Source organism: Corapipo altera, unplaced genomic scaffold (genome assembly GCF_003945725.1).
Source record: "Corapipo altera isolate COAL_440 unplaced genomic scaffold, ASM394572v1 0, whole genome shotgun sequence".
In the NCBI taxonomy this organism is placed as follows: Eukaryota; Metazoa; Chordata; class Aves; order Passeriformes; family Pipridae; genus Corapipo; species Corapipo altera.
The window spans coordinates 24,776,017-24,789,304 of record NW_020884872.1 but is presented as its reverse complement, the minus strand read 5'-3'; the positions used below and the strand labels follow the sequence as shown (position 1 = coordinate 24,789,304).

The 13,288-nt window shown below is 36.8% G+C and overlaps 1 protein-coding gene across 6 annotated transcripts in view; it reads right to left on the bottom strand.

The window, feature by feature from the left end:
- The window catches only part of ARHGEF7 (Rho guanine nucleotide exchange factor 7), a 125,741-nt gene that overhangs the window by 23,549 nt on the left and 88,904 nt on the right, over positions 1–13,288 (bottom strand). For all 6 annotated transcript variants that reach the window (XR_003527165.1, XM_027640092.1, XM_027640103.1 and 3 more), the window contains 7 exons: positions 12,083–12,221; positions 11,147–11,206; positions 9,792–9,938; positions 7,823–7,909; positions 4,325–4,403; positions 2,831–2,970; positions 1,965–2,189 (listed from right to left, as the gene is read on the bottom strand). Coding sequence is in view for 5 of the 6 variants with exons in the window: in XM_027640092.1 (XP_027495893.1) it covers positions 1,965–2,189; positions 2,831–2,970; positions 4,325–4,403; positions 7,823–7,909; positions 9,792–9,938; positions 11,147–11,206; positions 12,083–12,221 (877 nt within the window). In the remaining variant the exon portion in view is untranslated. The remainder of the gene's footprint in view (positions 1–1,964; positions 2,190–2,830; positions 2,971–4,324; positions 4,404–7,822; positions 7,910–9,791; positions 9,939–11,146; positions 11,207–12,082; positions 12,222–13,288) is intronic.

The following is a 13,288-nucleotide window of genomic DNA, read 5'->3' as shown; positions in this document are numbered from 1 at the left end:
GAGTAGAGCTTCTATACAATATTTCAAAAGTTTAACTTCTAAGATGCATACTGAAGTTGCTAACTAAAAACCTTTTAACAGCACCAAAACTAAGTTTTCTAATATTTTTTGCCACCTTCAAGTTGCCTGAATTGGTTGATTTCCATTCTGCCTTTCCTCCAACTATACACGAAGTCAGGTATTTTATATGTTCTAATAACAGAAATATATAGAAAACCTGCTGAAAAAGCACACAGGCTGTTTGGGAACTAGAGTGAAGGGAAGAGGCAGGAATACATTAATACAGGTTTTTTTCCTGAATTATTGAAGAGATAGTGATCCATTTCACTTGTCTACTTAGAAGCAGGTAAAAATTGACCTAACAAGGAAGCTTGGCAGGTAGTATACTCTTCAAAGCCAAAATTTGTAAAAGTTTAGGTCTGTTCTTACAAAGCCCTACAGTAAAAAAAAAACAAAAAGGAAAAGAATGAAAACCCAAACCATCCATCCAATCAAAAAAACCCCAGCAGCATTTCTGCTCAAAATGTGGTCATGCTAATTTACAGGAATAACGCTAGGATTCAGGAACAAAAGGAATATGCTGGTCTACCCCTTACCCTAAGGACCCAAGACATCTTCTACGAAAATAAAGAACAGGAAAGTAAAAGGTGAATGATCAGGACAGATCAAAGAAAATGAGGATAGGTCTTGAGCATCATTGTATGTTAAATACTGTAAAGATGACAAAATTTTAACACATCAGATAATTTAGTAGCCCACACATGAAAGCATGAAAGTATTTTAAGGTAAATAACAAAATGAGCATACAGTACAGCCAAAGTAATACAGTCAAACAGAAGAATCTCTTGTAGCAACCAAGCTGCAATACTAATCTTGCACTGCAGACCACTTTATCACTTTTTCCTTGCTGTTTAGGGGATTTACAAAAGAAAATGAAAGTGTCACACACAGCCATCACAAAACAAAAGCAAACAAACAAACAAAACAAAAAACCCAAACCCCACAATAACAAAAACACAGCCAGGCCTCACTGGGACACAGTATTTAGGCTACGGTTTCTAAGAATCTGAAATTCAGATATCTGCAAAATAAAATTTTGCTGTCAACATCTCATACTTGCAGAATAAAATGTTCTTAGGCATAAGTGCATGATACTTTCTGGGCCCCGCTCCTCTACACTAAACTAGTATAATAAGAATGCACAATAAAAATACTGAAACAGGAGATACCACCAGGCTAGAGAGCATGCAATATTCTTACATACATGCAAACTTCTTACATAAATCTGAAGTTTTCTTATTCTTGACAAAACTACGCAAAATGTAGTGGAAGGACCAAATTAACCTACCACGTGGCTAAACACACTCATAGCTTTTGGAACGGCTTCCTATCTCATACCACATGTTACTTAAAAAAATAAACCAGCATCTTAAAATCTAAGCTTTTTTTCCTGCTAATAGTAACATTAGTTATTAGATTCTTTTGAGTACAGGAACATTACATACAGTTTGACAGTTACCAGTCTTCTTTTTAAAAAATATTCTATTATTACCTAGTAACAGTGGTAAATATCAGGAACCAAGAGTCAACCATACCACCACAGTTCTTTGGAATGATTTAGTACATTACTTGGAAGCAGTAAGGATCCCTTATCCTAAGAACTTTGCAGTGTACTTAGATAATAACTTAGACTGCAATAAGCCTGGATGACCAACAAAATAAATTAACTGTTAGTTTAAAAACAAAACAAAATAAGCCTTGGTATCTTCTGAACCGTTAGGCTAAATTCCTCTTTGAAAAAAACAGCACTGGTACGTTACCTTTGATTCAGCACTGGCTGTCAAATCATCTTTATATTATACAAAAACATGCACAAAATCGTAAAATGGTGGTGTGTGAAAAAAGTTAAAACTTCCCATTGTAGGCCTGCTACAGAATCCTACTTCTTGGCTGCTGCATCTCACCTCTTTGTAACAGAGAGCTGCCGAAGGCCGCAGTGGCGGTGCGGGCCGTAAGCAGCTCAGACTCCAAGGCTTGGGGGTTTTCGGAGGTTCCAGTGGTCCCCAGTTGATCGTGGTATGTGGAGTCCCGTGATGTGACGGATGAGGGAGAGTGTGGTACGCAGGAGTCAGTGGTATTGGCTTGCTGTCTGAATGCTTACTGGAGGGTGTTACTGGATGGGAAGGAAGCTGTCAAACATGATGGGAAAGAAAACATATTATCTTAACGAAGACATAGTATTGTCAAGGACTGGTGAAATAATCTCATTTGCTATCCAGTACTTCTGTTTATTACAGCTGGCCTCTGAAAATTTTTTACACTACATTCTTTGAAAAAATGGAGCTTAAACAATTTTTATTGTCTACCACAGAGCAAACACTAAAGAAAGAATAGCTACGAGCAGCCCTGCTCCCACTTCTCTCTCCACTGAGGACTGAGCTAAATTTAGATCCATTCATATCCAACAATTCAAATGCAGAACTCAAAAGAAATTACTTTAGTAAATTGTTTCTCCACAGCCTGTCAAATACATCACCAACTAAAACCTACTATTCTAAGTACACTTAAAAGATGGTGATGTATTACTTGGTCAAAACAGAAAAAGTAATGATAACTAATTTTCTTTTACACAGTTAAACTATTACACCAAGATCTAAGCATTTTTTGTTCCCACAATTAAAAACAGAATGGTCTTTTGACCCATTAAACTACAGTCACAACATTCAGTTCTTGTTACTAACGGCTAAAAGAAGTAATGCTTTCCTTTGTGGTATATTTGCCAGACAACTTAATTCTGCTCATTCACTTCAATCCAGAAGCTCTTCCTTACCGTGTGAGACGGCACAGAGTGAGGTTTAATGGTGGGATTCCCAACAGTTGTGACTTTGGTTTGCCTCTGCAGGTGATCCACCCATTCATGCAAATCTTGTTGGTTGTTACAAGAAACTAGTATCCTTTCAATCATGTTTCCTAGGTGAAAAGATACCAGAACACATAGGAAATCACAGAAGAACAACTTAGTCAATGGAACATAATTAAAAAAGACACTCATTTCCTAACTTTATATCCTCTAAGTAGTAAGCAAAAAATTTTAACTTCTATTTTCAGTACAACAGCATCCCACTTTTCCAGGCTGTAACAGATGTTGCCTTAAGATAGGCATCACAGACATCACCTTCCATGTAGTTATTCTTAGCCAAGCACAGAAGTTCTATTTTCTTCCACAGATCTAGTAATTAGGCACAGCCTTAATGTCAAGTAACCTTACACTCTTACCAGGAAAGCCAGCATATATCCCAAAAAGTCATTCTTGAGTCCGTATACTACAATACAGGAAAAGTTATAAAACAGAGTTCACTGGTCTCTCAGAAAGCAGCATAAAACTGGTCTGAATCCAGCATTAAAGTTGAGGAAAAGTCATTTGGGAATGCACTCTTAACCAAAAATTAATTTCTGCAATTAACTCCATTTAACCCATCACATTCCTCTTGAGGTCAGCTCCACAGCATCATCTCAAAAAACACACACCATCAACAGTTTTTTTTTTCCCCTGTGCCTCATGGCATTGATATGATACTGTCAACCACTTGAGAGGGTCAAAATCATTTTACTTTAATGCAACCTGCTTGGAGTAGAACTAATCCAGGAAATAAATGAAGGTATGAAGCTCCACCCTGTAGACCCTGCTCCCACTGTCCTTTAAATTGCCTAAGGACATATGATATATGATGAAACAAATGACTTAGACAGAAATTATCCAAAATAAGCACAACAGCAATCATCATTAGTATCAGAGATGCTAAAGGTCTCTCAGGAAAAAGGTGGACCATTTCTAAAAGAAAGCTCTTACTCAAAGCTTTTCCAGAGTCTCTAGAACTCCTTCCAGTGAACAGCATATTGTAAACTGCTTTGTTATAAAGGACCTTCTCCAAGGCCACTGCCTCCATTCACTGAGATACAGAAATTCCTGGATGAATCCCATGCAAAGACAGCTTCCTAACTGCTTAAGACAAGCAGTAAAAAGTAGTCTTCTGGGTAGCAGCCTTACAAAATTTGTATAATCACAGGATGGTTGAGGCTGTAAGGGACCTCTGTAAGTCATCCACCCCTCTGCTCAAGCACAGACACCTAGAGGTGGTTGCCTGGGATCATGGCCAGCGAGCTTCAGAGTACCCCAAGGATGGAGATCTCTTCAGGCACCCTGTGCCAGTGCTTGGTCACCCTCACAGCAAAAAAGTTTTTTCCTCTGTCCAGACAGAGCATCTGATGTCTGAAATAGTATATCCTAGAATAAGTAGTAAATAAAAATATTAATGGGCAATACCTGATATTTCAAATGCATTTTTATGGTTTTCACTGTCTTCTAGCTTTGTAATAGTCATTCCAGTCATGGGTAGTTTTCCCTTAAAGAAAAGGGCAGTAACACTGAAGTTAAATCCAAACCACACAAAAACATTACCAAGTAAAGAAAATACTAACTTTAAGCTCTGAACAAAAACATTCATAGTAAATTGACAAACACACACAAATTGATGAGTTTAAAAACATTTAAAACGAACAAACATCTCAGAAGTTTTTAATATGTCCAATTTCTGCAAATGACATCTGTGACTTCAATAACAATAGTTGGTACCTATGCAGGCTACGAAATCCATACAAACGTAATAGTGATCACTCCTCATACCCTCAGGTTCTTGAAACTGAGACCTTCAGGGTCATCCATGTTACATGATTAGAGGCAATGGTGACTTTAAGCACATTTGTTTGTAAACTGTTTGATTAGCTCTCAAAATAAGGTCTGTGGAACAAGTATATTTATAAAGGAAGATTCCACTAAACAAATGCATCAAATATTTACTGAATATTTTTTTCTCTAGTAATGCCACTACTAAATTCACTCAAAGAAATATTGGGGGGGGAGGGGAAAGCAGTAAATGCCTTCAAATTTGTAATCTTTGCTCAGAAGAACATACCAATTTGCAGAAGATCTCATTTTAAACCCAGTCAAGCAGGAAAAAAAAGTCAGTTTAGGATAACTTTTTGACCCTTTAAAAACACAGAACAATAAATAAGATGGAATATTTTCAGGATGAAAGGCTTTACCAAAACTGCAACTTTAATAAAAGTTCTTTAAGACAGATCCTGTATTCTCCTGCACAGACACACTATTCAACACACGCTGGCAAAAGAGCAAATACTATATACTGTGGAATTTTGGCTCCAATGAGAGAAAAGAATAAAAACCAACTTTATTCGTTCTTCTTTCCTAACAACTGTAAAACGGACAAAGGTTTCTTACAAGCTTGGAAATGAAAAATCATTTGGTATTCTGTATGCATAGAACATGCTCGAGCCCAAGATACCAAAGAGAAAGGAAGAGTTCTCCTGCAGCAGCTTCCCCACCAAAGGAAATGTGGTGGACATGTGCACTTACAATGCAGCTAAAATTTGCTCTTTTCCCTGTTTTTCCCTGTTTTTCCCTGTTTCCTGTTTTGTTGGTTCATGAATAACACAGCATACAACCACAACAGAGAGATGTACAAGAACTGCTGACATAGGTGGGAAGGGAATATGGGGGTACACTAAGCAAAAGACTGGTGACAAAGATCACCTGAACCGCATGGCAGGAAAAGGTACAGCCGGCAAAACACAGAGAAAAATGGAACTGAACTTGTAAAACATTTATATTCCCCTTCCTTCAACAAACAATCATGTAGTCCCCCTGTGAAGTATGGTCTGTGCTCCTTGTGACTTCACTTTACCACTGCTAAAAGTTCTCCCAATTTGCTCATGTGGCAGATATCAGCACTATCAACCAGATAATTTGAAGCCTGTTGACAACTGGACTATTCAGAAATGCAGGGAGGGTGTAATGAAGGATGCAGCCTCCAGTGGCATAATTTCTGTGGGAATGACTGAGGGAACTGCATCATCTTCTGTCCATATCCATCTGAAGCATGAACCTCAGAAAAAATGTCCAGGAGGCCCACATTACGCAATCCAGACGTGGCTCTGAGCCACCGTCTCAGACACAAACAGTGCTGAAAATAATTTTACCTTGCTATTAATATGTAGTCATTCAAATTTGAGACATGTTCAGTGATAAGAAAATCACACAAGAAGTTATGAGGAAATTAAGAGATTTGCATTCAGTGGAGGGTTGGATGGTGAACTCTAAGAAGGGGCTGTGGCCATTATAAGTACAAGCTTAAGACAAATGCACAGAAAATTGCTTATTTTCTTATTTCCTGAACAATGATGTGTACCTAGGGGATTAAGTGGGAGGGAGGATGAAGAAATGCGACATACAGCAGGAGAGGCAAAATAAAACCTCACAGATTGTTTAATTTCATACTGCTTTGTAATACACTCCCAGTCAGTTGCCTTTTTAATCAGTACACAAGAATCTACCTACATCAGGAATTCTGAACCTGCCACTTGGAACCTGCCTTTTCTAGGACCTCCATCAACATTAGAATAATCAGAAGGAGCACAAAGCTAAGAAACTCGACTGTCCACTTGAACTACCTAAGGCAACACCATTTCTGACAAATACAGCTACTATAATGGCAGGTAAGGTATGAATCCAAACATAAATTTTGGAATTTATTACCTCTTAATAAAAAGAAAAAAAGTCACATTTTGTGACTGACTCTGGTTGATAAAACAGGAACACCGAATGACTAAGCTTCAGCATTCCTTCAAGCCAGGCAAATCAGGAGAAAGGAATAAACTGCTCAAGTGCCTGATTTACAGAAGCACTTCTAGCAGGTGAAATCTCTGTAGAACTTTGTTGCAGTTTTTCCCTTGCTTTTGGTGCTTTACTGTGATGCCTCAAACCTGTGTGGCAATACTTGAAGAACATTTATACAGATTTCTAAAAGTCATGGACTGTGCATTTGCCTGTCAGGAGTCTTTGGAACTACACATCCAAAATGTAAAGTGCTTCTGCAAAACATGCCCTAGAGCCACAGGGGAGCCAACCCAAACACTATTCATCTTCCTGCACTAAAGCAGAGTTGTTCCATCTCTGGAACAGGCCTGTGGGGTAACAGCCACAAGTATTCAGAAAACAAACTTGGTAGAAGAGCTCCAAGACTGTGTCTACCAGCAGTGAGCAGAGGATTCGTGGAGGGAAACACCTAGTGCTAAGGTCCCAAAGGCCACATTGTGTGCATTTCTGGTGGTGCTACACTGGGCTAGCCCTAGGCTGGGGCTAGGGACTGAATGTCAGCCCATGTACGTGATCTTCTCCAACAGTCAGAGCAGATAAAATGCATTTTTGGAGTGTGCCTTCCAGTTCAGTTTCATCCAGAGGGAATCTATTCTGCGAGCCCCAGAACAACTTCTACACTGTGTCTCAACAATCATTAAATAAAAAATCTAAAAGATTAATTTTAAAAGCGTTCTGCTGATTCAAAGATAAAACACTGATGTAGCTCCATATAAACAAACTGATGGTAAAAGCCCAACGCATATCAAGGAAAGCTTAAAAGGACTGTGTAATTTTGTTAAGACTCAAGCAGCAGTCAAAGAACACTAACAAACCTATGCAACAGCACACTTTTTCTGTGTAGATCTAAAAAGCTACCGATACTTCCTCTCATTAGCAACTACTAACAAGGTAAAAAAACCCCTCCTTGCTGATAGTCACAACTGAAAAAAAAAAAAAAAAAAAGGCCAACAAACCTGGCCTCATAGGTCGGAATTTTACCTTTATAAATGCAGAAGTTTAATCTTTCCAAGTTTTCTATGAAACATGATTTGGAAAAAACACACACCCCCAGTACATTTATACACATAGGTACATGCATTACTTTACCTGATAGATAAACCCACTCATTCTTGGGCTGGCAGACAACATTAGCAAAATGTTAGGGAAGAGAAGAAGATACCTTTCATTCTTTTCCTTGTTAAAAGAAGAAAATGAAAAAGTAAATACAACATCACAAGTCCCCTTCCCCCTTTTTGCATTTTACATTATTAAAAACTATCAACATTACAACTCCACAATTACTCCACAAATATTTGCCTGCTGCAAAATTAACTCTCCATGGAAATAAAAAAAAAGAAAAGAAAAGAAAGGAAAGAAGACAGAGTTATTTATTTTCTACTTGAAAAGTAGAAAAAGTACTAACACATGCCTATACTGCGTCCTGGAGAGTACAGTCTAATATTTTAAAAGAAAAATTTTACAGTCTGGGTGAAATACTGACCTTGTTTAATATGACAACCACTGTTTGGCCAATTTCAGCAAAAACGAAATTACACATTGAATCTATTTCTTAATATAATTTAGATGGATGCTGTTACAATAGTATCAAGACTGTGGTCTCTCAAACTGGAGAGATCAGATATTTAAATACTGGATTATGCCCCAAAGTACTAAAAGCAAATCAATAATTTCTGTAGTCAGAAGAAAAGAACTCATTATTTTGGTCTGATTTTAATTTGATGGTTTCATGTATGGAATTGTCCATTGTGGTTTTGTTTTGGGGTATTTTTATGGAAAGAGCAGTAAGTGTACTCTTAATCTACTGCTACAGACAACAAAACAGAGAAGCACTAAATTAAAATACTATGACAAAACAAATACATCCATTGACAAAGCCATCGTCTTAATTTCCAGCATCTTGGCAAAAATACAAGTCCTTAGTAAGTTTTAATGTTCCTGTTCTTTAGTAAACATTTACAAAGGTCTGTATCATTTTCAAAAAGAGAAAACCAAACCCCACTGCTGGTGCACAAATGAAGCTGTTCTGTATCTAGTCAAAAAGATGTATTGCTATGCAGAAACTTCTAGAAGTCCCTTCCATTTGACATTTTATCTCATAATGAGAGTGGGGGGTGATGATGTTTTGTTTTGAAGACTTCAAAAAGAGACATGACTGCAGAAGATGCACTATTAGCTCTACTGAATCTTATTTATTTATTTTAGCACCTAACTAAATATCTGAGAGAAAAATATCAAGTGACTAACTTTTAAATATTCAGTTGCATAAACATTTTTCTTTTTCTTTATATTTATGGACATCTTTGTTCCAAGGCAAGAAGTTGACTGAATGAGGTTGCAATTCAAAAGCCTCCACCAGGTTCAGAGCTTCATTAATTTTTCAGGGGAACAACAAGCAGTAAAAATGTCAGTAACTCCTATAACATTTCCTTTCCGTTAACACTTGCTTTTAAGATTATTTTAACATAGGTAAAATAGTAGTACGAGCTTTTCTTTGTGTGTTTTGTTTGTTTCTTTGGTTAAAAAAAAAAATCATCCCAGACTCTGACACTTTCAACTTTCTAATGTATCATCTTATTCCATTTCTGAATCACAGAATAACAGAATATCTCAAGCGTGCATTTCAAAATTTACTACTTGAGCAATGTGCCCAAAACAGGAAGAAACGTGTGCCCCAGACACTTTACAACATAAAACTTGAACACATTTGCTATTTAAAACACACTGTGATAACTGCTATGCAAAATGATCCTGTAACATAACTACACATGAAAAATCTTGTTTAATTATGCACATTCAAAACAGTCCTGCAAAAATCATCTTACAATATTTATAACTGCTGTATTCGGTCACTTTTCAATAAATTTTACAGATGAAAGCATCCATCTTCGAGGAAATTTTTTTTTTCAGGTTTTGAAAAAAGGCTTTAAATCAACAGAGACAGATTTTAACTTAAATTAACATCTCTGAAGCATTCTGTTTATTTCTGTTGCATAATGATTATAATGAACTTTATTCAAAATGGAAAGACCAGCAGTAAAGACGAGAAGGATGTTACCTCACTTCCAGCACACTGAATCATGACCTGGGACATGTAAATCACATTGCCAAGTGTTTTAATATCCTCTCCCTCCCAACAACGGATAGCTTCTGTCAGTATTTGTAGTTCAAGTTCTTTCCGTTTCCGTACTTCTTGACATTGTGCCTAACAAACATAGGGAAAAATATCACTTCTATTAACTCCATCAATTTGGAATGGGTTAAGGATAGAAATATCACTACAGTTGTATTTATTGTTGTGCTTCTTGTACACAAAAGACAGCACCTTACTTGAAGCATTTTTCATTTAGATGACTATTACCAATATTTTTTATAAACTAGTTTTGCTAACTTAAATATTTTACTTTTCAATACACTGACTTCAATTACCGTTCCAAATTCAGTCATAGCTCTGTTTCTCAAATTTCTCCTTTCTTTATATTTCAAATTTTCGTATGTCCAAATATGCTCAGCAGAAAAGAGTAACACAGTTGTCAGAAATACATGTCTATACAAGAAAGTCTCTTTCTTCAGCAAAAAGACACACGCCACCTGTGCAAACAATGAGTGCGTATAACCTGGTGTTCCTATTTTTATTAAGTGTCTCCAACCTGCTTCTATTAATTTGAATTTTTCTCAACAAGAATTGTTTCCTCTTGTTTGTATAGCACCCAACAGGACGGAATCCACAAAACTCTTCTGAACACTGATAAGACTAAATTTCTGATTTAAAAAAATAAAAAATAGAAAATGCCAGGTTACCACCAGCACACATTCCTAAGAGGAAGCGTAAAACATTAAGTTTATTGTAACTCAGACTGCATTAATTATATGCTTGTTGCAGTTGAGGTGTGGGTTTTGGTTTCTTTTGTAAAGACAGTAACAGATAGCTCATCTGTTCAAATTAGGCTTTCAGTATTCCAATTATTACTGGAAGTTTTGCATCTTCTGAACTTCACTAGCACTTTCCTCTTCATCCTCTCTCCATCCTCTCTCCCCCAGTTCCAACACCATTACCTAAGAAGGAATGCACTTAAAAAACATCAGAAAACATACTCCTTTGTTTAACAAAGCCCTTCTTCAGGACACTACTTATGTTAGCACCAGTAGAAAGGGAAATGAAGCATGATGAGAGAGGACAGACAGAGGTGCAGAATGCTTTGTGCAACTCTGACATCAACAATCTATTTGCTGTAACTCCCCATCCTAAATTACCATTCTTAGCTCTGCCTACAAACAGCATCAACTTCCAGGCTTTCAAAAATTTACTATACAAACAGTTACAAAAAAGGTCACATTTTTAAGCAATAGAGGGAGATAAAATTAGAAAATATTCTACTTAAAATAGATAATCTAGTCTTTTATGACTCTTACAGAAAGATTTTTGAAGGCAGTCATGGATTTTTGAATATCTGGACGATCCGGATGATAATCCTAAAACCAACGGAGAAAAACATACATAAAAAGTTTAGTTCTAGTACAATTAATTAAAAAAATGTTAGAGGCTGAACTACAAATAAACAATTCTGCAAAATTGAATTTGTAGACTGATCTGCTCTCTTTTCATGGTCACCTTATATCAAAGACTGGTGGGTGTTGCTTCTAGTAAAACTGCAGTTATTTGTCACATTCCTACTTGCACTTTAAACTGAGCCACAGAAGTTTTACAAAACCTAGTGGATAAGAAATTTTGAAATCCTAAGAGGAGAGTTTTATTTGGCATGTTAGCTTTGTCACAAATATGATTCCTTACAGACTAACTAGCATGTTTTGTTGTCATTGACTGACAAACCAAGTTGTGTGACAAGACCCATATGCCTTCTGTTTCTCTCCTTTGTTCACAGTCCAAACACCTAACCTACAAAATGCAAAGGCGAAAACAGTAGCTCCTTGAACATCTTCCCGTATTGTAACAATCACTTTTGAACAGTGGTGAGTAGAAGTCAAAGGGACTATTTTGGTGATGTGTTCAACATGCTGAGGTGAGAAGCAGCACTCCTTCTACAAGATCAAGTGGCCTCAAGTAGTACGCAGGAGACACATTCGATGTCAAGCCAACTAAAGACCCCGATAAGACTGTTCTAAGAGTGATGATTAGCTTCTCTGGACAGTTTTACTTTAAATGTTTAGTTTTTACAGGAAGTTTCATTGCACTGAGTCTTAAATAAACCATTGCAGCCTGTTACTTTAGAAGGCTGACGGAAGAGCAAACAAATGTAGTTTTGGGTCCCATCATGTTTGACATGTACCTTTAAAATAATTGTTGTCAAATCATCATTAAGCTGGAACATAAATGCTGATAAGATATACCTCCATGTGCCTTTCAAGTTCTTTGAGTAACGTGGGGTATTTATCCAGACGCATAAAAGGTTTGCTGAGGCCTGTGGTCAGTACAAGGATCCCAGGGCTGTTGGCACCTTTCACCTCCATGAATTCTCCTAGCTCCTCACTGTGTACACAAGATATTTAAGCAAATTAAGATTAAATTATCAAGACAACTAAAATTACATTGGATTCTTGACTGCAATTTTTCATCTACAACAAAATATGCCAATAAAACAAGGGGCCAAATAAATAAAAAAGTAATTCAATACAACTTAAGTGCTGTGATCAGTTTATGCATTAAATAAATTACAGGAATAAAGTCATTTGTACATTTGGGGTCCTTCCAGGGAAAAACAGACACAGGATCCAATCCACCATTCTAAGCAACCATTGCTCAAAGGCAATTCCTAAACGCTACCCCATCCAAGCAATGATTAAAGAACAAAACCTTTTGCACTATATTCTGTTGCTTAGTTCTTTATTCTAGTAAAATAACAGCTGACCTTAGAGGTGGTTTACACAGGTAATATATGAGTCAAGGGTTTCATATTTAAAGAAAAATTACTATTTTTTAGGTGTCAGGCACTAATGAGAAGACACAATGTTTCAGGACTTTCTTCCCTCCCACACTTACATGTTTAATGATCTCATCTCACACATCCAAAGTTTTACTGCAAAAAAGTAATGAACATCCATACAAATGGTAGAAGTAATTACTGTGTAATCTATTCTTAAACTGAGTTAGAGTTTCACTAGGGGTGTGCTTAACACAACATAACTTGTTTCGACAGCAAAGTTGTTGTAAGAAATACTTGCTCTCCAGTTATGGATTGCTACTTCCCCTTCTCCAGATGTTTTTTCATATTTGAATCTTTTACAAGAACTGGTCCAGCCATTCAACTATTTACATTAACTCAGTTGAAAAAGTAGTGCATCTGAGAATTTCAGCTCACTTTGCTATCAAGGAGACAAAATAGCTACATCTTCTGCTTCCTTATAAATCAGAGGTTTCAGAGGACCATGGTGGAGGAGAACTAGCTTTTCAAGAGTTTAAGTTATCAGGAACAAAACGAGCCCTCTCTATTGGGAAAGGAAGATACAGCAGCACCTGGGCTGATTGCCAGGCTTCACAAAATACAAGTTGCAGAAGAATACGGGATTCTAAAGACAAAATCTAAATAAAAGAAATTC